The 26372-nt window shown below is 39.8% G+C and overlaps 1 protein-coding gene across 2 annotated transcripts in view; it reads right to left on the bottom strand.

Moving 5' to 3' along the window:
- Positions 1-15948, bottom strand: part of MIER3 (MIER family member 3) — a 53880-nt gene extending 37932 nt beyond the window's left edge. For both annotated transcript variants that reach the window (XM_046000108.1, XM_046000107.1), the window contains exon 1: positions 15907-15948. In XM_046000108.1, the coding sequence (XP_045856064.1) occupies positions 15907-15933 (27 nt within the window). In that variant the 5' untranslated portion in view covers positions 15934-15948. The remainder of the gene's footprint in view (positions 1-15906) is intronic.
- Between the last annotated feature and the right edge of the window lie 10424 nt (positions 15949-26372).

Below are 26372 nucleotides of genomic sequence, written 5' to 3'. Positions count from 1 at the left end.
CAGTTATTAAGCATCTGCCTTTGGCTCAGGTCATGATCCCAGACTCCTAGGATCAAGCCTTGCATCAGGCTCTCTGCTCAGTAGGAAGCCTGCTTCTCCCTCTCCCGCTCTTCCTGCTTGTGTTCCCTCTCTCACTGTGTCTCTCTCTGTCTAATAAATAAAATAAAATCTTTTTAAAAATAGGTAAAATAAAATAAGAAAATGTAAATATGAAAAATGAGGACCAGGAGGTTAGCACCAGAGAAAAAGTTACAACAAGACTATTCAGGTAATGAGATGCAATACAATACGAGAGTTAAATCATAAATATGGCTTGCAGCTTTCTGAAAAAATAAATAAATAAATAAATGCAATTAGTTGTTTGATTCTAATCTTATTTGAAAAGAAATACACAAATTCTTCAAGGGCAACAAAGCTTTTCAGCACACTTTAAAAGAAATATCTTGCCTGAGCTACATAGTAACGTAGAGGAACATACCCTCTACCAGATCCTCAAAAGCATTAGCACGTTTTACAACACTGTTTCTTTTAGTGACCATCCATGAAAGATAGGAGTACTATATGGCCATAGGACCTACTGAAAGCAGTTTTATTAGGGCCTTGGAAATGCAATGCGAATATTTAGCTTTCTACAGATTCCATCTAACCCAAGGGAAAATAATAGGTTATCAAATGTTAATGTCTATGGTAGTTAGGCAGGCATAATGAATGGGTGAAGTGGGCTAATATGAAGGCAAAAATGGGGGCAATAGCAAACCAATAGATAATAATCCTGCCTAAATGGGGCAGCCACAAACTTAATCTCAGACTGGCTCTTGCCTTGTAAGGATGTGGGCCCACTGCTTCCAGACATTTCAATTTTCCAAAAACAACTAGAAAGTTGGATCTTTATGAAGTCTCTTAAAAAACCTGTCAATTAATTAAATTTTTAGACACAGTCTAGGCCAAGTAAGTCACATTAAGTAAATCATGCTGTGAGCTTCCAGTTTGCAGGCCCTAACCTAGAGTATCCAATTAATATTACCTCTCAAAATGATTTCAGATAAGACTGTAATGCTAACAATTCAGCTCTGTTGGATCAAACTACTTGCATTTTTTCTAAATATATCCACTTCTGTGAGATAGTCAAAAATTTTTTTGTTAGAATGAATGACTAGTCTCTGAGCAGGCTAATTCATTATAATACTTTTTCCTATGAAGATTTTATTTATTTATTTGACAGAGAGAGACACAGTGAGAGAGGGAACACAGGCAGGGGGAGTAAGAGAGGCAGAAGCAGGCTCCCCACTGAGTAGGGAGCCCAATTCGGGGCTCAGTCCCAGGATCCCAGGATCACGACCTGAGCTGAAGGCAGATGCCTAATGACTGAGCAGTCAGGGGCCCCTATAATACGTTTTGACTAAGCCAAAATTGTTAACGAAAGGGAGATTCTCTTCAGAAAAAAAAAGAAAAGAAAAGAAAAGAGTACTCACAGAGATGAAAAGAGAGTGAATCCTTAGTTAATTAAAGAAGAAGAGAACCTGGTCCACAGACATGAGAATCTATCTTATCCATGAGTCAAGGCTGTCCTTAAAATATGGTCAATGCATCAGACTAACACACCTTTGTAAGGTGACCCAAATTAGATCTTCAACTCAGTGACTTTAAATTTAAGGTATATTCTCAAAAGCATTGTAAATATTTATAACCCTTTGCACATATCCAACTTGCCATCTAATTTTTCCATTATAAGTTTAAAGAGTTGCAAAGGATATACTTCCCAATGTATTGTAATGGTGGTCATTTAAAAATAAAGCCTTTATTTAACACTTTAAAATGTATGCAGCGGTGGTTGGCACCTGGGAGGTGTAGTCGATTGAGCATCTGACTCCTGGTTTCAGCTCAGGTCGTGATCTCAGGGTCATGGGATCAAGCCTGGAGTAGAGTCTGCTTGGGATTTTCTCTCTTCCTCCCTCTGCCACCCCCACATAAATAAATAAATCTTTTTAAAAATAAAGCAAAATGTATGCAATGGAATCTAAATACCATAGCAATTTGATATGTCCATCATTCTCTTCTATAAATAGAGAATATAGAGGCACCTGGGTGGCTCAGTGGGTTAAAGCCTCTGCCTTTGGCTCAGGTCATGATCCCAGCATCCTGGGATCGAGCCCCGCATTGGGCTCTCTGCTCGGCGGGGAGCCTGCTTCCTCCTCTCTCTCTCTCTGCCTGCCTCTCTGCCTACTTGTGATCTGTCTGTCAAATAAATAAATAAATAAAATTTAAAAATAGAGAATATATTTCTTCTTTAACAGTTGGAAAATTTTTAATTCCTTTTTCTCTCTGATCTCATATTCCCATCCTATTTCATCCGAAGAATTTTATCCCAGTGTAATATGCTTAAGCCTAAAAGTCTTTTGGTGATGCCCCACTATCTTTTTCTGCAACAAAAATTTCTCTATAAATTGACACTCAAAGTTAATAATTTCCCTCTAGATTAAGTTATCAGTCCAATTATTCTTAGTCCTATTATTAATTCACAATTGATCAAAACAATATACATGTATCACAAAGTTTGATTAAAGCTTATTGATCAGAAATCAAAATTGCACTGAAATCAATCTCTTATTAAGATGTATGGGATCTTAAAAAAATTAGATCATGTACTGTGGACAAATTTTACAGAATACTAGAATGAGAGTGAGTTTAACATTGGTTCCATTCTTATTCTTTATGTATATAAAAGTAAACTCTGAGAAACTATTCATACAATAAGGGTTTTGTTGTTAAACCATCACTGAACTCTTTGAACCCTTAGTAATATATCATGTGTGATCTCCATCAAACATTATTGCTAATCTTACACTGTTATTTTGATTGTCTTCAATTTTGTTGAAAGCAAAGACTTAAAAGCTACCTGATTGCAAAAGGATTTGTTACCCAGTCCTTATGGTCCTTCACTGTAATTCACTTCAATCTTGATGAATACCAAAACAGACTTTGCCAAGACTTATCAACTGATTGATTATACTGGTAACTTTTTTTTTCCTCTTAGAGGCACATATTTAAGCCAACATACTCAGAAAAGGAAAGGAAAATGGAAATATTCTTAATTTTTGTACTTTCTTGTCAATACAGTATTTTTAAATAAAATCCTTTTTATCTTGTCACACATTTTAAATATATTTTTGTCAAAACCATGAGCCTGTATATTCAGCCTATTCAGTTTGTGGAAAATATTTGCCAGACAAGCCAACTAGCAAAGACTGTCCCTTTTGTCAAACCAAACTGCCGGGTCAGATTTGCTTTCAGAAAAAGTCTGACTTCATTTTCCAATTCTAATGAGTGTGTTAAATCTTATTTTGAGGCATATTAAAAACCATTGGGAAATAAATCACAAAACATGTTACTATAAAATAGGTTACTAAAAGCAGGCAATTCAAGATTAAAATGATGTAACATCTAATAGAATTTATTCATTGTATCAAAAGTTATAAAAACAAGAGCAACAATATGCAGTTCCTCATTACTTCATTTATTTTCATTCAATGTAATGTGTAGCTAAAATTGATAAGTTATTTATATTGCAAAGGATGTGGTAAAAGGCATAGTAATCCTTTAGCAAATGTGTACATGTATGTATTGAACTTTGGTATTTGCTTTGGAAATAAAAGAATTATGAGTAAAAAATCAGAAATATTCCACTAGTTTCATTTGTGTTCAAACATAATATTTGATGATAGAGAAAGATATGTACTGCTAAAAATAACCAGTCTAGAAGTTCACTTTTCTTTTTTTTTTTAATAGGAAGTGGGAAAATATCATAAGATGAAGTAACATAAGGATTTTTATCTGTGAATTTTATCTAGTGTTCATAGAAATGTAGAAATCTGAAAAAAATTCAGTTTCCTCTTGGAGATATGACCTACAATATGTATTGAAACTAGTTGAAAATACTTGTTTAAATAGTGATTACTATTGCCTATCAATGCTGGCTTCTTTATTTTGTTCTTTCCAGAACCCTCCTTCAAGAGCAATGCATTTTTTTTTTTTACAATGGTCAGGAGAGAAAAGAAAGAAAGTCATTAAATGAAAATTATTCTGCCTCTCACTATCTACACTCCAAAGTGTACTGTCTGATACCAAAAAATCCCAACAAGGACCAAAATACTCCATTCTTCATACCATGCTTAACCTAAAAAATATATGAAACAGGAAGATTAAACACGCATTCAGTAAGTTCTATTAGCTTATTATATATCCTTCATCTTAATGTGTATTATATCTTAGTAACTCTAACTGCAATGGAATGCACAGGGCATGGATAAACAGGGTCTTCTCTAGATGGAGGATCATTATCATCTCCCAGAGTATTAGCAGAACTAGACTTATAAATTATCTTAAGGAAAAATGCACAATTTAAGGAATGCCAGTGACTTTGCTCTCCATCCCCTCAATTACTATATTCTGGGGTTAGCTTGAAATGGAAGACTTGCATCTTCTATACTCTTGCTTGGCTTTTCATGATGTGAGCATCTTGCTGTACTGAGTGCAATTCTGGTTTTTAAAGGTACAATCTTGGGGCAGGGCTACATGATGGCCCAAAAATACAAGCCAACTTCTTCACTTGGTGTTCACCTAAAGAGATACCTAGTACTGAAAGAAAATTGACTCCATTGGACTTTTTGAAAGGCTTTATGCCTACTTTCAATGTGGTAGTTTTCTTTTCCTTTTTTTTTTAGATTTTCTTTTTTTAAATTTTATTCATTTGATAGTGAGTGAGAGATCACAAGCAGGCAGGGGGAAGTAGGCAGAGAGCCCAATATGGGGCTCGATCCCAGGACCCTGAGATCACGACCCGAGCTGAAGGCAGAGGCCCAACCCACTGAGCCACCCAGGTGCCCCCTCAATGTGGTAGTTTTCTAATCCTTCTTTTCTCAGTTCAATTTTTTTTTAATTATTATTATAGGGGCACCTGGGTGGTTTGGCCAGTTAAGCATCCAACTCTTGGTTTTATCTCAGATCATGATCGCAGGGCTGTGAGAACAATCCCCAAGTTTTCAGGCTCCAAGCTCAGCAGGGAGTCTGTTAAGATTCTCTCCCTCTTCCTCAGCCCCTCTCCTGTGCGCTCACTCTTTCTTAAGAAAAAAAGTAAATTAAAAAAAAAAAGTAAAGTCATTATTAAGTGGATGCCTGGCTGGCTCAGTCAGTGGAGCACATGACTCTTGATCTTGGGTTGTGAGTCTGAGCTCCATGTTGGGTGTAGAGATTAATTCAGAATAAAGAAAATCTTTAAATAAATAAATAAATATGAAGTGTTTCAGGAATATCAGAAAGTATGCCATTTAAATAGCTTTTTATCTTCCTTTTTCTTCATTTAGTTTCCACATCTGAATGTAAATGCAGTATGATTCCACATTATAAGCATTTATTGAGTACCTTAAGTACATATTATTTCATATAATCCTCTCAGCCACCTTGGAGGTGGGTATTTTCTCTATATCATAGATATAGAAACTAACAGAAATTAAAACTTACCCAGTTTGCAAATGATAGAGTTAAATTTGGGCACAAATCTGCCTGAGCTCTTTTCCTCATAACAAGAAGTTATGAGAACTACTTTAAAAAAAAAAAAAGCATTTGGTTGAAATCTTGATAATTATGAATGAGACTAAGCAAACTCTTTTTGGAGCAAAAAACATGCCAAACCAAAGGACCCCTTTGGGATTAACCCTTGAAACTGGATAAAAGAAAAAATGTGTATCATATCAACTTATTGTAATGATCATTCAGTTAGGTAAAATAATCTGAGTTATATGGTGTTTAAGAGATAGTAAGCCGAGAGAGCACAGGCCATGTCCAGCTGAGTCCCTCTTTGCATACATGTGGCCTAGCACACTGCTTGGCACATAGTGCACACACACGGTAAATATGTGCTGAATGAATGACTCAGGATCTAGTTCCGCTATAGCCACTTCCAAATGACCTAAGATATATAATATGATGATAATAGTCAATGTGTCCGAATGCATCATTTGGAAGGGTGTTTTAGGGGCAGCAGTCATTCACTTGTTAATCCATTTACAAATCACATCCATGCCTGGCCTTTGGTTGGATTAGACCCACCCATATCATGCACATAATGCACATACCAGGAAGTCCCGCCCAGGACTCGGGCCCACTGACTTCACTGTGCATTCAGGCAGCCCCTATTGCTCACCTGTTCTAATTTGTTGTAGTCCATCTCCCTCCCCCACCTCAGACACCTAACTCCCCGTGATGTCGCAGCACAGAGTCACGTTCCTCAAGATCCCCTTACTTGATGACTCACTGGAACATGCTTCTTTGGCTTTCACCCTCTGTGTTCCCTCTGCAAACTCCACTCACCCATAACTGCAAGTTTTTCCTCATTCACACAAGCCACCTCAGCTCTACCTGGCCTTCCATCTGGGAGAGGAAGGGACATACTGAGCTCATTGTGCTGGAATCTATAAGGGGACCCACTATAAAACTACAGTGCAAAACAGCTCTCCTCACTCACCAACTTGTATTTTAGCTTTTGAAATACTTATACCCTAACCCTTTTCTTTGCACACAAATGAATCCTCCCCACCACTGAGTGGATTTCAAGCCAAAATGACCATGTCAGAGTTGTGCAAGGACAAGTCTATTCTTTAATTATTTTAAGATTGATTGATTGATTGATTGATTGATTGATTTTAGAGAGAGTGCAGAAGCATGGGGGGTAAGGGGGGCAGTGGGAGAGAGAGATTGTCAAGCAACTCCTCATTGAGCGCACAGCCTCATATGGGGCTCAATATCATGACCCTGAGATCACGACCTGAGCCAAAATCAAGACTCGGACCCTTAATTAACTAAGCCACCCAGGTGCCCCAAGAACAAGCTTATTCTTTGGCAGAACTTTTAGACGTAGAAAGAAGGACTTTCTGGAACTGTTTGTATCAGAAGCATTATGTGCTGTGTTAGTCTTCTAGGGCTGCCATAACAAAGACTGGGTGACTTCAACAGCAGAAATTTATTTTCTCACAGTTCTGAAGAGTGGAAGTTCAAGACCAAGATGCTGGCAGGTCTAGTTTCTCCAGAAGCCTTTTCCCTTAGCTTCTAGATGGCTACTTTCTTGTCCTGTCCTCACATGGCCTTCCCTCTGTGTGCATGTATCCTTGATGTCTCTTTGTGTATCTAGAGGTCCTTTTATAAGGACATCAATCAGATGGGACTAGGGCCTACCCTAATGGCCTCATGTTAACTTAATCACATCTTTTTTTAAAAGGCCTGATCTCCAAATATAGTCACATGAAAGAAACTGCAGAATTAGAAATTCGACATATGAGTTTGGGGAGTCGGCACAATTTAAGCCATAACATGTGCCCCCCTCTGATTCTTTCCACCCAATCTGCCTCTCAGACTCACAGCTTCTGCCATGGATGACCAACTCTGTGTAGGGAACTGCATGCTGGTATCCAGCTTCTCCTGCTCCTTCTGTACTCGGACAATACACCAGCTGCAGAGCATGAAATCTAGCTTCTTGAGTAAACTGCTGGAGGGGCTGGATGGTGTAAGGCAGAAACATGAAAGTTTTGATTCTCTATGAAACAAATTTTGATGAATGCAGATACAGGAGACTGAAGAGTGTCAGGCAGTTAGACTTCCTCTCTTCCTTCCTTTGGATGCATGACTCTGGGGTACTAGTTCTCCAAGAAACCTGTCCTGAGATGTCCAGCGTAGTTGAGTAGATGCACCTGCTCAGCCAACCTGCTGGGCTCCTGTTACTTTCTCATGAAACAATGACCAACATAATTATGCACCACCTTGCATTGCTTCCTGTCCTTCCCTATCTGACTTCCCTTTTTCCTCACTCTTGTTGCCATGTATTTGCATTGACCAATTATTCCCAAATACATCATCACTTAATCCTTGCCTTAGGCTCTGTTTTCTAGGGAACCTGGGCTAGAACACTGGCACACTTGACAAATGGAAAATGAGACAAAAAAAAAAAAAAGTTGTGGTAATTAGAGACAAACATTGACAAGGAATCTTGGGCCTGATCCTGAATGCAGTCTCAGTTAATCAATAACATGGTCCTGCATTACATACGTTGAGTTCAGAAGACTCACCATCACTCTTAATGAAATATAAGATTAAAAAGTACATCAGTTCCAAATAGTAAAACAGAAACCACTTTAAGATTTGAAGAGAGGAAATCCAAATAAATAAATAAAAATAAAATAGAGGAAATTAAACCATGAATTGGTTATGGAAGTCCTGAAAGAGCTGAAATTCCAAACAGAAGACTGTCAAGTTATCTGGAGATTTGTAAAAGCAAAAAGTGCTACCACTCCTAAGCTGGAAAGACAAAGAATAATCCATGTCACCACAGTCCAGAGGCCAGTAAGGGGGGAAGCTGGAACTGTGGTGCGCTTGCCTAACTCAAGCTGTGCTGGACATGTAACCTGAGACAGAGAAAGAGGGACGAGGATCCTGGTATCTCTCTTCCTCTCTGTGACTTTCTGCTAGTGCCTCCCATTACCTGAAGCCAAGAAGAAGCCAGCTGACCAAAGAGCCTGGGAAATGGAGCTTATAGGAATTGCTGCCCCTGCCATATGGAGGAATTCAAGGGAATTAATGGCACAGGTTCAGGACTGGCCCAGAAAACAAAGTAGGTTAACTTGGAGAAATTGTTAGAGGCCAATAACTTTATGGAGCAGGGAAGTGTACCTTGGGAGAAAAAGTACAACACAGATATAGCATAGTGGACATCAGAATAAAACAGACCTGAATCTAAAAGTCACTGGCATGTGACCTTGGGTAAGTCATTTAATTTATCTGAACCTCAGTTTCCTCTTTTCAGTCTGTGTTTGTAACCCTCTTAGAAAGAGTGTATAATACTTTAGAATTGTCCCACTGAGAGATGAGGAAGCTGGAATTATATCCACAAACTCCCATCCCCATTTGAAGCTAATTCCTGGCATTACCTCTCAGGGACTTTTGTCCTGACCTTCGCAAGGGCCCAGCCCATTGTCTCAACAAGATAACATTCTTCCGCAGAGGAACGCAGGAACCAGGTGTGTAAGGTGCTGTCCGAAAGTAACTTCAGGACAGACGGAGGAATATGGATCAAGCATAGGCAGTATCTACTGCTGATGGGTCGGTGAAGAAGCTCTGAAGATCATATTAGACCACAATCCAGCCTTAAATCAGCATAGTTGCACTTTCATATTTTCCTAGACTAGTACTTTTTTCAACTTTACTGACCAATCCCCACACTTAGAAATATATTGTTTGACATGGTGACTCAGTACACATGTGGGCATTTATATATATAAGTATACAACTGAAACAAAAGATTCATAAAATTATACTTATTCTAAATAGCATATACACTGATATTTTTCCATTTCATTAGATTTTTTTTTAAACGAAGTTTGCAAGTCTTGAATTGATTTCATGACCTTCTAAAGACCCTTGGTTCATAACCTAGCTACTCAAAGTGTGGACTGCTGCCACGACAAGTTAAAGAACTGGAGCCAGAATGTAAATAAACGATGTCACTATACACTACAGTTATCAAGCACTAAATTCAGTTGACATTTTTTCATAGGAAGATACTCTCAGTGAAGGAAGCAGTATGTTGACTGATGGGTCGTAAAAGTCAAAAAGACGTTTTCTAACATTTGCCCTTTTCTGTTGTTAAAAGATCCCTAGCCCTCCAAAGTCTTGTTCGGTTATTTCTTGGGGTCCCTGAGGAACATCTCTGATGCTGTCATCAAACTACATTTACAGAAGGTTCCCCACTCTCTCCTCAGTGCTGATGGCTAGAAGCAAGGGCGAAAACCACTGCCTACTCCCTCCCCTCATCCCTGTAAGAAAGGCCACTTGGCCCATACTCCTGGGCTTCCTCCTTCTGCTGCCATTTCCAGCTTAGTGGAAATGAGATTGACAAACTAAAAAGAGAAGGAAAACTGGGTCCCCACTACGACTCTGATGTCCAGGTTGCAGATGAGTTGTGTGAAGGTACCATCTTCCAGGACAGCAGTCCTCAAATGGGAGAACCTTAAGGCAGTGGTTCTCAACCACGGGTATTTTGTTCCCCAGGGGCATGTGTGCCAACATCTGAAGACCTTTTTGGTTGTCACAGAGCATGGGAGGGGTATGCTACTAGGATTTGGTAAATATCGTACAATGCACAGAACAGCCTGCCATAACAGAGTGAAATGACCCAACATGTCAAGAGTGGTTCTAGGGAGAAACTGTGCCCAAACAGTGCATATGGTCTTCCCTGAAGTGAGTGGGCGAGGACTATTGGCAGGAGACTAGTGAGTGCACTGGTTACTGGTTAATTTCCATCTGTACTCCTTCTTAACTTTGGTCTGCAACAGCCAGCCAAGTCTTCTTTCCAGACTGTTCTTGGTGATCCTTCTCCCCAAATCCCAAATATGCATCACCACCAGGTCTAAAAACTTAGGAGGTACCCGAGAAAAGGACAGTTGGAAAATGTGTGGCTCTCTCCTGTGTGGAGAAGCAGTGAGGCAGTCCCTGAGGGCAAAAAGAGCTTCATAAGAATATGAAAGCATCAGTGTTTTGTTTCATGCAGGTAACAACCGTCTGGCATGTCTCTGAGTTTTATCCCCCCATCTGTATAGAAATAGAATCCAAAAGTAAGATAAATCCATCACAGGGAGACACAGGAATACGTTTATATGAATTGATGAATGAAGTCCAACTTCTGACTGCAAATTCAATCTGGCTAATTGGTTTGACAATGAAGACTGGCTTTGCCATTTAGATTATACAGCAGACATTTCCATAAATGAAACTGGTTAAGTCTGTGGGCCAAGGTACGCTACTATAAAAAATGCCAAAAATGACATCCTTTGCAATTCTTTAGATTTATAAAAGTTTTCACATTAACTTAAAAATGTGAGAGGATGGTGATATAAGTCAGAATAGTGGCTACCTACAAGAGGGAGAGGGCAGGTTATCTCTAAGAAAGGAGCAGGAGGGAGCCTGCTAGGTACTGAAAATGTTCTACATCTCTATCTTTGTGGTGATAATGAGACTGTGTATAAATATGGAAAAGTTCACTGAGCCATACACTTAAGATTTGTGCATCTTAGAAAAGTTACGTTTTAGGGGCACCTGGGTGGCTCAGTTGTTAAGTGTCTGCCTTCAGCTCAGGTCGTGATCCCAGGGCCCTGGGATTGAGCCCCGAATTGAGCTACCTCCTCAGCAGGAAGCTTGCTTCTCTCCCTCTCCCTGCTTTTGTTCCCTCTCTCACTGTGTCTCTCTTATGTGTCAAATAAATAAATAAAACTTTTAAAAAGGTTATATTTTAATAAAAACAACAACAACAAAAGTAAAGGGTGTTTTCAAAATTCTTTTCGAAGAGACTATTCAAGCAAAAAATTTGAAGACCACTGCTGTAGGAAACTGAGAGGACTAAATTTGCCTAAAGCCATGTTCCAAAACATCTATCCTGTCCTCTATCCTCCGGACCTCTCCTTCCTAACATGTCTCACTTTCCTCCGAAAATCTTTTTTAAAAAATTAATTAATTGATTAATTAATTAATCAATTAATTAATTTTTATTACCCATTAGTTGCCTATAACACCCAGAGCTCATCCCATACATCCCCTCCTTAGTCCCAAACTCTTGCAGCAAGTCCCCGGAAGTCTTACTCTGTAACCTCACACCCCTTACATCCTGAACCAGTTCCCTGGGCATTTTCCTGGTCCACATGCCTTCACTGAGATCTGCTCCCCTCCTTGATTCTCCCTGCCCTGCCCACCCAGGACACCACCCTTCAGACTGCACAAACCTAGGATCAGGAAGTGAGGTCCATGTCCTTGATGCTCTGATAGAAAGCCAGGATTCTCCAAACTCTGAGAATCCTAATGTTCATTATATTGTCTTCATTCCTGGTCACTGTCATTTACTGACTACCTGATCACTGTTCTTCACCAACAGAGGATCCAGTGTACACACCGCCTTCTCTACCCTGCTATTCTCTTGGTTGCATTTATACTTGAAGAACAGAAGATTTTAATTTTGATGAAGTCCAATGTATCCATTTTTTTCTCTTATGATTGGTATTTATTGTAGACTTGTAATTTTTTGTCTTCTCCAAGCTTTTCTCTGGATTTTTTTTCAAAATATGTTATAGCATCAGCTTTAACATTTAGATCTATGACCCATTTTGAGTTAATTTTTATATATGGTGTGAGCTAAGGGTCAAGGTTCTTTTTTTTAAATAGAGATACCAGTTGTCCCAACACTATTTGTTGAAAAGCTTTCCCCCAATGAAATGATTTGGCACATTTGTAAAAAAAAAAATCACCTGAATATAGACAGAGATATAGATAGACTTTTGATGGTTCATACACATATATGTCACAAAATCTATTTTTTATTCATATATATATGAAAAATTATGTATATAATGCCTACTACTACATTCCATGCTTTGTTTCATTATTCTATATGTGTGTCATAAGATAATTCTTGATGACTTATAATATTTATAATAAATCTTGAAATCAGACCATTTAAACCCCTCATCTTTGTCCTTTTTCAAAATTATTTTGCCTATTCAATATTCCTTATTTCCCTGAGAATTTCAGAATCAGTTCACCCATTTCTACAAAATGCCTGCTAATATTTTGCTTGAGATTGTTTTGAATCTATAGATGAATTTGGAGAGAAATTACATCTGAGCAACAGTGAGTCTTCCCATCCAATGAACATGACATATCACTCATTTTACTTACGTCTTATTTACTTTCTCCTAGCAATGTCTTATAGTTTTCAATGTACATGTCTTACATACCTTTTACTAAACTTATGCTTAAATATTTTATGTATTTTTGATACTATTTTAAATGGCACTTCAAATTTTCATTTTACCATTGATTATTGCTAGTATATAAAAATTTAATTAAATTTTGTATATTGACCTTGTTATCATAAAACTTTGCAAAATTTATTTATATTTTAGTAGCTTTTGTGTAGATTCCTTTAAATGTTCTATGTTCACAAATATGTCACCTGCAAATAAAGACAGTTTTACTTCTGCCTTTCTGATCCATAGGCCTTGTTCTTTTACTTGCAGTATTGCGATGACTAGGACCTCCAGGACAGTGCTGAATAAAAATGTCGAGAGTATTTATTCTTCCTTGTTCCTGATATCCCTGGAGCAAAGCATTTCATCTTTTACCTTTGTGGTGGTTTTGAAATATAGTCACAATTTCTCTCACACTCCTCTCCTCAGAGAGTGCAGTCTTTTCCCCTCTCCCTGAATGCAAGCAGTAGTTAGTGCCTTGCTTTTAATGGAGATGCTGGTGGAAAGGACTGTGACTTTCAGAAGATCAGGTCATAAATAATGGCATTATGGCTTCCTTCTTGCTTTCCATTTTTCTTGGATCATTTACTCTTGGGGAAGCCATTTGCCAAGCCATGGGAAAACACAAGAAGAGTTCCATATGGTGAGGACCTAAGGCTTCCATCAAATAAAGAGTAAGGGTGTGAAGCTTTGTCCTAATAGTTTTGTGTATAAGCTACTTTGGAAGCAAAATCTTTTGGCCCTAATCAAAGCTTTAATTAACTTCAAATGACAAGCTGATATCTTGAACGGAACTTCATGAAAGAATCTCAGTCAGAACCACTCTACTAAACTTCTCTCAACTCCCTAGCCCTCAGAAATAGTAAGATGAGGGCGCCTGGGTGGCTCAGTGGGTTAAGCTTCTGCCTTCGGCTCAGGTCATGATCTCAGGGTCCTGGAATCGAGTCCCACATCGGGCTCTCTGCTCGGAAGGGAGCCTGCTTTCTCCTCTCTCTCTCTGCTTGCCTCTCTGCCTACTTGTGATCTCTCTCTGTCAAATAAATAATAAAATCTTAAAAAAAAAAGAAATAGTAAGATGATAAGTGTTTATTGCTTAAGCTGCTAAGTTTGGAGGTAATTTTTTATACAACAATAGGTAACTGATATAGCTGTTAAGTATCATGTTTCCTGTTTATGTCCTTTATCAAGTTAGGATATTTTCCTTCTATAATGAGTCTTCTGGGAGTATTTGTTGTGAACGGGTACCGAATTTTGTCAAGTACTTTTTCTGCATATATTGAGACAATCATATTCTTTTTCACCTTTATTCTGGTAATATGGTGATTTCCAATGTCTTTTCAAACTTTCATTCCTAGGATAAGCTTTAATTTATCATTTTGGTGCATCCATACACTGAGAAATATCAAGCAACAAAAAGGCATGAGCAACTGATACACGCAGCAGCATGAATGAATCTCAAAAACACTCTGGTTCTATTTATGTAAAATTCACAAAATGGCAGAACTAACTTAGTGACAAAAAGTATGTTAGTGTTTGCCTGGGGCCAGAGAGTGGGTAGGAATCTACAGCAAAGGACAGGAGGAAAGACCGATGGAGATGCTCTATATCTTGAGCATAGTAGTGGTTACCAAAATGTGTAACTCATTGATCAGTACCATTAAAATGGGTGAACTTAGATGTAAATAAACTATATCTCAAGAGAGTTGATGTTTAAAAGTTTATCCTTGAGAGGCGCCTGAGTGATTCAGGCTGTTAAGAATCGACTCTTGTGGGGTGCCTGGGTGGCTCAGTGGGTTAAAGCCTCTGCGTTCAGCTCAGGTCATGATCCCAGGGTCCTGGCATCGAGCCCCACATTGGGGTCTCTGGTCAAGCAGGGAGCCTGCTTCCCCCTCTCCCTGCCTGTCTCTCTGCCTACTTGTGATCTCTGTCTGTCAAATAAATAAATAAAATCTTAAAAAAAAAAAAAGAATCTGACTCTTGATGTCAGCTCAGGTCATGATCCCTGAGTCGTGAGATCGAGCCCCGCAATGGGCTCTGCACTCAATGTGCAGCCTGCTTGAGATTCTCTCTCTTTTTCTGCCTCTGCCCCTCCCCACAGCACATTCTCTCTCTCCCTTAAACAAATAAAATAAAAGTTTATACTTGGGACGCCTGGGTGGCTCAGTTGGTTAAGCAGCTGCCTTCAGCTCAGGTCATGATCCCAGCGTCCTGGGATCGAGTCCCACATCGGGCTCCTTGCTCAGCAGGGAGCCTGCTTCTCCCTCTGCCTCTGCTGCCACTCTGCCTGCCTATGCTCTCTCTCTCTCTGGCAAATAAATAAATAAATTCTTTAAAAAAATAAAAATAAAAATAAAAGTTTATACTTGAGTTCTATAAAACTATATAGGTGGAGAATTGATTACCCAATCATGGCCATTAAAATAAAAATGCCAAGAGAGTAGGTCTAGGTTATCTTTAAACATGGTTATCTGTGTTACAACTAACGCTAGCAATTTGGTTAATAACCACAGTGAGAGAGAAAACACTGGCCCAGTTAATGGATTTAATCTATTCGTGAATCTAAATGGTTGTTAAGTAAAGGCTTCTGCTGGTTATAGAACTGTTACTGAAATTAAGTGCATTCACTGAGCCTGGTTTCCTAGGGTAAAATTCAAGTATGCTTGAGAAATCCAAACTCAAGTCAATTTTCCAAGTCAGAAAACACTACTTAAGCTATCCGGCCTAAGTAAAGGGGGTTAAACAGAAACACAATCCATGACTTTTCTAATGGCTTTTCTCTTTGTGCTGACAGCGTCTTCTCCTTTAACTGTGATAATGCTGAAATCTATCTTACCCTGAACTAGGACTCTTCAGCCTGGAACACATAGAAATGGTACAAATGCCAACAGTTGTTTCCAAATAAACCAGTCATAAAAGAGAAGTCACTGATAAGAGAAATGATTAACATTATCAATTGTAAGTTACTGTCAGTAAAACAGTTTTCTATTATTACCATATGTAGTGCAGAGACTCCTCTCCCTTATCTTTCCCTTTGCAGAAAATAAAAAGAACAAAGGAAATGAGAGATTACCTCTAAATTGATAATTGCACCGGCCATACCATCATCCTTGGCACACTCAAGTTGGAATTCCAAAATGATTGATGTCCCCAGGTCAGACCTTCCTCGGTCCCTCAGCTGGTCAGTCCAACAACTGGAGTATGAAAAAAAGAAAGGCATTACTGTAGTCACATTCAACCTTCCTCTTTCTATATTCTTTTATCTGGGGGATAGCATTTGAGAACCCCAATATCTGCAAGCCTTTTTCCTTAGTGGGGGAAGTCAAGGGCTAATTCTGCCAGTGTATTGGAGAACACCTTTTACAAGAAACTAAAAAATCCCTGAGATCAAGGAAATGCAGGACACCTAAGGTCAGGGAGCCAAACAGGAGCCAGGAACCAATAGTGAGAATTGAGGTGACCCTAATCAAAAAGACAGAGATGAGAGCACCTGGGTGGCTCATTTGGTTAAGTGTCTATCTTCCGCTAAGGTCATGATCCCAGGGTCCTGGGATTGAGCCCCAAGTCAGGCTCCCTGCTTGTCAAGCTCCCTGCTCAGTGGTGAGCCTGCTTCTCCCTCTCCTGCCTGCTTGTGCTCTCTCCCACTATCTCTGTCTCTGTCTCTCTCTCTCATAAATAAATAAGTAAATAACTTTTAAGAAAAAACAGAGATGATAGTGTTGACAGAGATGTGGAAAACTGGGGTCCTCATACACTGCTGGTGAGAATGGAAAATGCTGCAGTTGGTTTGAAAACCAGTCTGGCAGTTGCTCACAGACTGACTAGAGAGTTACCATATGACCCAGTAATTCCACTCCTAGATGGACACCCAAGAGAAACGAACACGTATGTCCACACAGCAACTTATACACAAATGTCATAGCAGCATTACATATAAGTGCCCAAAATGGAAACAACCCAAGTGTTCATCAATTGAAGGAAAAAAACAAATCAAATGTGGTATATTCACATGACAGAATATAATTCTGCAATAAAAAGAAACACTGAAACATGTTACAATGTGGATGAATCTTGAAAACATCATGCTATGTGAAAGAAGCCAGTCACAGAAGAGCACATAATATGTAATTCCATTTGTATGAAATCTCCAGAATGGGCAAATCTATCCATTCAGAACGTTGGATAGTGGTTGCCTAGAGAGGGGAAGAGGGTGGGGAGGTAGGTGGCCCTGGAACTTGCTGTGTTTCTTTTTGGGGTGATAAAAATATTCTAAAATTGACCACAGTGATGGCTGCCCAATTCTGTGACTATACTAACAGCCATTGAATTGTACATTTTGAATGGGTGAATTGTATGGCAGGTAAATTACATTTCAATAAAGTTATTTAAGTGGCGGGGGGGGGGGGGGGGGGGGAAGAACCATGGGACCAGGGCAGGAATGGAAAGCCCAGGAGCTAGCCAGAGGGAGGGTTGAAAGAGAGAGTAGGCAGGCAGGGGAGCCTAAGTCAGCCCTCCTAGGCTGATGCTAGGAATTGTTGTTGCTGGTGGTCTGTATTTGCAACAACACAAGGGCAATGATAGTTTGAGCTGAATTTAAAGGACCAGGGGTGGGCTGGGCATCTACTGTTTTTAAAACAGAAGACTGCTTCTGGGGTGCCTGGGTGGCTCAGTGGGTTAAAGCCTCTGCCTTCAGCTCAGGTCATGATCCCAGGGTCCTGGGATCAAGCCCCACATCGGGCTCTCTGCTCTGCAGGGAGCCTGCTTCCTCTCTCTCTCTGCCTCTCTGCCTACTTGTGATCTCTGTCTGTCAAATAAATAAATAAAATCTTTAAAAAAACAAAAACAAAAAAACCCAGAAGACTGCTTCTACACTTGCTATTCAAGAACTCCAAAGAGACTGTTTCTGTGTTCAGGGTTTTTTTAGGGGGCAGGTTGTGGACACTACGTTTATCTGTTTACTTAGGTCTTCAGAGTCCGGAATCTGAGTTACACATACCCAGTTTGAGACACTTATCTTCACTGATTCCATGTAAGGCCTTTTTTTCTATGTTCCTTTATGTTTATTCCTTTTTACCCCCATAATCTACCCAAGCAACCTTTCTGGTGGGTATGATGAACACCTTTTGGTTTGTATGTATACGCTTACATAGGAGTCTTACTGTTTTCTATGCATACGTTCTCACATTTAGTAAATATTGTGATCGATGCTTGTGTAGGGTCTGCTGTCTACTTTTGGCTAGTTGTGATGTACACTAAACACAGTACCTAGTAAGAGCTCAGTAATTGTTGATCATTAACAATATTAGACCAGTGGTTCTTAGCCCCAGATAATCTGCACCCCCCCCCTCCCCTTTCCCCTAAAAAAACATTTGGCAATGGCTGGAGGCCTTTTTGGATGTCTCCGCTGGAGAGGTGGTACTAGGATTTACTGGGGGAAAGCCAGATACGCTGATAAACATGCTACAGTGTTCAGGACAGTCTCAAAACAAAATGTCAAAAATGCCCAGGTGAAGAAGCCTTCCCCAGAACAGGAACCATACAGGTGTTCACTCACTATTGTATCTCTAGCACCTAACACACCTTATGGTCTAGAGTAAATATTCAATAAATATGTGTTGTGACATTCATGCAAACTGGCTACATGGGTGAAAGGCTTTTGAGATGAGTGTGGGCACACCCTCATAGTCGGGCTCCAAGACTTCCAGAAAATTAATCCAGACCACTTATGCAACTTAAGTGTCCATCAACAGATGAATAAATAAAGAAGATGTGGTATATATATATATATATATATTCCATAAACACCATATATATATATATATGTATATATATATAGCCATTAAAAAAAATGAAATCCTGCCATTTGCAACAACATGGGTAGACCTAGAGGGTTTTATGCTAAGGCAAATAAGTCAATCAGAGAAAGACAAATACCGTATGATTTCACTCATATGTGGAATCTAAAAACAAAACAAATGAAGAAACAAAACAAAACAGAAACAGACTCATAGATACAGGAAAAAAACTGTTGGTTACCAGAGGGAGGAGGGGTTGAGTGGGTGAAGTAGGTAAAGGGGATGAAGAGGTACAAACTTCCAGCTGTGAAATAATTAAGTCACGTGGATGTTATGTACAGCATAGGGAATATGGTTAATAATATTGTCATAACTTTGCATCGTGATAGTAACTAGACTTGTGGGGATCATTTCATAATGTATAAAAACATAGAATCACCATGCTGTATATCTGAAACTAATAGGATATTGTCTTTCAATTACACTTCAATAAACAAAATGGAATAAAACACAAATAGCTAGTATGTTCCAGAGAGGCTGGACCAGAATACAGGCCAGTACTGTTTCCACTAGGACACCCTGCTACTGGGCAGGTTCTTTGAAGACATATGAAAATGATTTTGATAAAGTCATACAAAATAATCACACTATAAAGGGGGTTGGCATGAAAGGGAGCTGCACAGCACACATCCTAAAGACATTTTTATGTTCACATTCCAGAATGTAAAACTGGGAAATCATCAAAGTACACAATAAGTTGTCTTTTCTTTGCTTGGAGACATGTCACAGAGAGAAGTTTTGTATGTGGTCCTAAAATTTCTCTGCTCATCAAGTTTTGGCTCTTCTTTTTAAGGCACCAATCTACACAACAGCAAATGCCATAAACTTGAGTTCACGCATGACTGTTGCCTGCGTCACTCCATGGGATTCAACCAGGCTTGGCAATACTCACGGATGGGTGGAAGGGGGAGAGGCAGCAGGCCTTGCATGCATCTCAGTTGGTCTCCAGGGGTCAAACACAAGGGAGGGAGAGGAAACGAAGCAGCTGCAGCTACAGTGAATTCCAGTTTACGTGGGGGCAGGCGAGCACAACTGCAGACAGCCTGAGCAGGCAGTGGAGAGGGAACAGGAGCCCAGCAGGTGTGTGAAGCACAGGAATGGAGCATTCAAAGTGTATCACCCTTAAAAGTTCAGGACGGCAAGCCAGCAGTCTGTCAGCCTGGGGGATATCTTTGATTCTGATCCCTGGGAGCTGGACTGGCATGGCCAAGGAAAGCTCCTGTTCTAAGAGATGGGACATCAGCCAGGTAATTGACAATGGGCCCAAATCCAGAAGCCCACATCCAAGAAATGGAACCTTTGAAAGCAGATGGCGAATTCAGAAACCAAGTAGGTGCTGCTGAAGGATCCCTAGGTGGGTCAGTCATAACTCAGCTGGAGTAGAAAGACTACACAGTGGGGATAGGGAAATGAAGAAACCAGGCTTCAGACTGGACAAAAGAAGATGGGGGATTACCAACTGTCAGGAGGCTCTGGGATCTCTGATGGTTTCTGTTGCCCCATTGTGAGCACAGTAGCAAGCACACTGGAGTCTCTGTGTTCCAGAACCTTCCATTCCCACAGGCTGCCCTGCAACAGACTCACAGGTCATACCACAGAGTTATTATTAAAGAGAGAAAGGAAAACTTGGGGAATTCTCTCAGTTGAGATTTTTAAATATTTATAGTATTTTTTGCAGTTGATTATTAGTCAATTTCTTCCATTCCCTTGTGCCACCTTGCACCTGCACCAATGCATGGAGCTCTTTCTACACACCCAGCTCTGACCTCCTAAACATGTGAGCAATCTCCTTGAACAAAGCCCATCAGAGATGTCTAAATAAAGAGAGGGTGAGATGAACAGAAGGAGGAAGAGAAAAGGACCAGCTCTAAGTGAGGTCTGAGATGGAAGAACACTAAAAAGGAAGTTGTATAAAGAGAATTCAGGTGTGCTCCAAAGCATTTTGTGGTAGGATTGAGTCACCCTATGCATGAATCTTTTCAATGCTCATCTAAAGAGAAACAAATAAATGAATGGCAAAATGAATAAATCAGTGAATGAATCAAAGAATTAATGAACTAATGAATGAATCAATGATGATGATAGGAAAATGGCAATGAGCAACCATCATTACACAGGTGTGTGTGTGTGTGTATACAGAGGGAAAAGATCCAAGAGTTAAGGGGCTACTCAGGCCCTGACAGAGGAATTGGTGACAAATTATAGGAGATTGACAAGCCCCAAAGTTCCTCGGAAATCCTCAACCCCAAGGATGACGACAGACGTGTGTGGCAAGTACACTCTCATAGTTGGCAGCTGTCATGTTCAACTCTTCCCTTCCCCCATCCAACCACAGGGTGTGGAACAGAGGGGCTCAAGTCAAAGGACTCACCACTTACCCAGTTCTTCCTCCGACAGTCCCTAATATTAACTCCCTGACAATACAAGAGAAACAGAATCACTCACACAGCATATCAACAATGTTTTCATGCAAAAGAAATCCTGTGCTTCTGAAAGACCAGCTACCTACCATTGGCTACACTGATATTCTACACATGTGCTACATGATGGATGGTGAAATTGAGGCTATACAGAGTGGGGTGACCTCCAGCTGGATTTTACCTAGCAAATCCATAGGGGAATAATGTGTCCTGATGACCTATTGTGGCTGACCTTTTTAGAGTGAATATGGAGTTCTAAACTGATAGAGGGGGTGAGTACCAGCATCACCTGGGGAGCTTTGTCAAACTGCACACGCCCCAGGAGTCCTAGCCCTGACTCTGTTACTCCCTGCCTGAGACAACAGCTACTAGATAGAGGGCAAGGAACTAGATCTGAAGTTGTTTGTGTCCAATACAATGCCTACCACTCAGTCTCGGCTCAATATGTAGTTCCTGAATAAATGGATAGATAAATCAATTTAGTTATTTTTATAACCACAGAATCTGGAGTTTGGAGAGACCTTAGAGTTCAGCCAGACATCTTATTTAATGACAGAAATAAGGTCTAGAGTGGTGAACTGACTTGCCCAATATCACACATTTAAATACTTAGCATGGCTACAAAAATTACAAGAGTATTCCAAGTAGTTAGCATAAAAGACAAACATAACTGTGTTCTGCAAAAGGCAAAGCACTAGTTTGAGAGAACTAGTCAGATGGTCTGATTGACAGGGGAAAAAAGCATACTAGGATCACACAACAAACGTGGGTTATAGGGGCCATGGAGCTGTCCTATCTTTAGGTTCTTCCCCTCCACAGTCTGAAAAGCCCTCTGCCAACCAAGCCTTATCCTATAACTCTAAGCCTACAAGGTATGGCAGATGGGCATGGTTTATCAGGGAAGTATCTCCTTTAGCAAGAGAAAAGGAACCAATGTCACAGGCCAATTCAGTGCTTCAAAGAAGAGTCTTAAAGAGATGTTCATTAATTGGGAGTGATTTAGATGAGATTCCATTTCAAGACATATGATCTCTATTATGAAAATCCTCAGCACCATTGAAATGTCTTTTCCTGAAGGAACAGCAAAGTGTTAAGAACATGGCTATCGATTTCAGAGGAAAAGCTACTTATGTCTACTGTGATGAGCCAAGAAATCACTCAACACTGAAACAACCACATTTTCTTTCATTGTGCAAAGGCCAAAATAAAAACCACAGCTTCTGCTTGCAGGTTAAATTCCTTTCAATACTTCACAGTCCAAGGATCTATACAGAAGTCTACTTGGCTTTAGGTTGTCAGAGAGCAGAATGTTATTTTAAACAAAAACACAACCAAGAGCGACACTTTCCATGGGTCCACTAAGAAACCACCTAGAGAAGGTAATGATGAGGCACAATCATCTTCTTGGACTGTGCTTTGGTGATTGAGGAACCAGAAGGAAACAGTGATGTAAAGGGAGTACAACTGTGTCAAACAAATGACCCAGTCCTTTGATAGTAGGAGCACTCAGTGAAACTGGACTCCAAAAAGAAGTTCCATCATCTGTCTTTGGATTTTATTCATCCAATCCAAATGGTTTAAGCCAAAATCAAGTATTGCCATACAAAATATTTTTGTGCAATATTTTGTGCAATATAAAAAATATGTGCATGACCCTGATTAAAAATGTTTAGGGCAGCATGCCCTATATTTCCAAAAATATCTCTCACATATGCCAGCAATGGATCCACAACCTGTGTATCTGTGCCTTCAACCAATTGCACTGTTCTTCATCTTTGAAGCCAGCTGCTAAAGGGCATTAAGAGCGAGGTCACTTAGTCTCCAAAGAGGATCATTTGACAATGCCACACAAAGTCATCTGCAGATACAAGATAATAGTCTTTGTAACTGTGTGCAGCCTTGCACCATTGCACAGTATCATTGAGAGCAGAGAAGCCACCACGGATCATTTCTGAAATTAAAAAATGCATTCTACTGCCTTGTTTTCCCTGAGAGAACTGATTTTGAAATCCACCAGTTTTTAAGATTTTAAAAACCTTCAGACTGCAAGACTTGCAATATATACAACATTTTATGAGTTTATCTTAAGATAAAATCATCCCTCATCCCTCATATTTTCATCTAATGCTGGTGTTAATAGTTAAAATAATCAAATTTTAATGAAGTTTTAAAAAATCATTTAAGTACTTAAGCAAATTTGAAAATAAAAAGTTTCTTGACCAGAATGATTTCCACAGAATGTTAAATGCAACACTTAGGTTAACATGGGTCCATGTGACTTAGGTTAATATGTATTTAATTGCATCCTTCCACACAGACCTTGACATAGGAATATGTGGAAGAATGGCTAGAAGCTTGTCTTGGCTCACATCTCATTTTTCCAAGGAATTTCCATTGTAGTAAACTCTCTATAATAATATTTGTGTTGAGAGATTGTAATTCTTTTTTTTTAAGATTTTTATTTATTAATTTGACAGACAGGGATCACAAGTAGGCAGAGAGGCAAGCAGAGGGAGAGAGGAGGAAGCAGGCTCCCCACTGACCAGAGAGCCCGATGTGGGGCTCAATCCCAGGACCCTGGGATCATGACCTGAGCCGAAGGCAGAGGCTTTAACCCACTGAGCCACTCAGGCGCCCCGAGAGATTGTAATTCTAAGTAATGAGACATTTTCTTCTATAGTCCATGATCTAACAGTTAAAGCTGGCAAACCCTCCCTTGGTCACATAATCTATGACATTAAAATATGGCTGTGGTTTGGTCAAGGCCAATGAAATCAGGCAACCTTGCACTAGCTGTAAGAAGGAAAAATTAAAATTAGCAATTCCACTTTAATGAATTTATGTTTAGAAAGTAAAGAGAGGAGCAAAGATTATTATACAAAGATATTCATGGCAGGATTTGTCTTATAAGGAAGAACTTGAGGCAAATTTTAATGCTCAATATTAGGCCACTAACTAGACCATGATACTGCCTAAAAAATGATGATTGAGGGGCACCTGGGTGACTCAGTCAGTTACATTTCTACCTTCAGCTCAAGTCATGATCTTAGGGTCCTGAGATCCAGCCCCTTGTCCAGCTCTCTGCTCAGTGGAGAGTCTGCATCTCCCTCTCCCTCTGCCCCTCCCCTGCATGCGCTCGCTCTCTCTCTCTCTCTGACTCAAATAAATAAAAAAAAAATCTGTAATAAAAAATGATTGAAATGTAACAATGTTTACATTAAACATTGAATAATGGAAACAGTTGTAAAATACTAAGAACAGATGAACTTATTTTGAGAAAAAAAAATTTATATACAGAGAAAATAGTCCAGAAGAATATATGGTATAATTATGGGTTATGTTAACTTTCTTCCTTCTTTCTAAGTTTTCTAGAACAAATATGCAAAGACTTACATAAATTTATTTTTTAAAACCCATTTTATAGAAAAGAATAACAATGTCAGAGGCCAAAAATGCTATTTGCCAGGTGTTTGTCATAGACACCCACAAGCCTTCCTTCCTACATGAAAAGTCAGGATGGCCTAGCAGAATGAAACAGATAGTCCCACAACTCAGTGACTAAATGCAAAGAGAGGTTAGTTTTTATAAATGTAATGGTCCAATACAGCTGTCCCTAGACAGCTCCTTTAAGCAATTCTTCTCTGAGCAGTGATCCAGGAACCAAGTCTCTTTCAATCTGTTGGCTTCACCGGATCCTTTACATTAAGTCAACAGGGGAGGGAAGAGAGAATTTGTAGGGTTGCACAGGAGGTTTTCCTAGCCAGTCCCAGATATAACACATAATTCCATTGTCCAGAACTCAGTCATATTACCATGTCTAACAGGGAGAAAGACTGAGAAAAATCTAGTTATGTGACTGGAAGAAAAGGGAAATAATGTGATAATCAACCCTCCAGTTGCAGCCACACTACCATCACCAAGATGGGCACAACTTCTAAATGGTAACCCTACTCAGTCTATGGAGGTGAGAGTGAGGCATCTTTCCAAGAAGTAGAAAATAAAGAAATGAAAATTAACCTATGGACACCAACCCAAATTCATGAAATATGTCAAATTCCCACCTATTTGAGCAATGAACAGAAGTGAATGAAATGGATGTTTGATGGAAATGGGCGCCTGAGTGGCTCAGTGGGTTAAAGCCTCTGCCTTCAGCTCAGGTCATGATCTCAGGATCCAGGAATCAAGCCCCCCATCAGGCTCTCTGCTCAGCAGGGAGCCTGCTTCCTTCCTCTCTCTGCCTGCCTCTCTGCCTACTTGTGATCTCTGTCTGTCAAATAAATAGATGACAGATAGATAGATAGATAGGCGGGCATTCCCACCTATGCCCTCTATTCCAGGACTTATTTTTTTCCAAGGCCAACTCATGATCACAATGCCAGAATGGAATGTTTTGTGTGATCCCTGACAGAGATCTAACTGATTGGCTAGATACAGGTGACTGACGATCTGATAACACCCGGAACGAGTGGGGTTGACTTTCGTCCACCCTTCAGAAACATGATTGAACCAACACACCTGAAATTGTGACACCATCAGACAGTAATATAGTCCAACATTTTAACCTAAAACCTAACAAGATGAAGCACTCTATCTGAAGAAAGAGTGTGTTCATACAAAATGATCTTCAGAGAATCCAGTAAAAGAGAGAGCTAGAAAACAGGAAGAGTTTGGTAGTTTCTGCATCACTATTCAGGAAGAGACGTTAGATCAGATTCATTGAACTCTGTGGCTCTCATATTTCTAAATATTTCAGGCATATTGTATCATTTAATTCCATAACAACTCTATGAAATAGCTTCTGTTGTTCTAGCCTTCCGACAAATGAGGAAACAGATGGTCAGGGAGTGCAAATGACTTGCTTGAAGTTTTCAGTTTCTAAGCCTCAGAGTCAGAGGTGACCAATGGTTTCTGACACCAGAAGCTGAGAGTCAGTGAGCTCACTGCATCACAGGGGATGAGATCCAGCCCCTCACTGCATTACACGGGACATGAAAACCATGGTTACTTGAGAGGTGCAAGGCAGGAATAATTCATCAAGTCCCACCTTGACCTGAATGAAGTATTTCCCCAATCACTTGTTCCTAAACATGGCTGGTATTATCTGTGAGCCTGCAAAACTCTAGTTACCAAACCCTATCCCAACTCTTACCAAAAGAACACCTCTAGGAGTAGGGTTTTAGGATCTTTATTCTTACAAACCTCCTACGGTGCTTCTGATATGCAGTAACATTCCAAAATTCATATTCCAGAATTTCCCTCCCTTG

This window comes from Meles meles, chromosome 3 (genome assembly GCF_922984935.1).
Source record: "Meles meles chromosome 3, mMelMel3.1 paternal haplotype, whole genome shotgun sequence".
Taxonomy (NCBI): domain Eukaryota; kingdom Metazoa; phylum Chordata; class Mammalia; order Carnivora; family Mustelidae; genus Meles; species Meles meles.
Note: the sequence above shows the minus strand (reverse complement) of the source record. Positions and strands in the feature narration are given on the sequence as shown.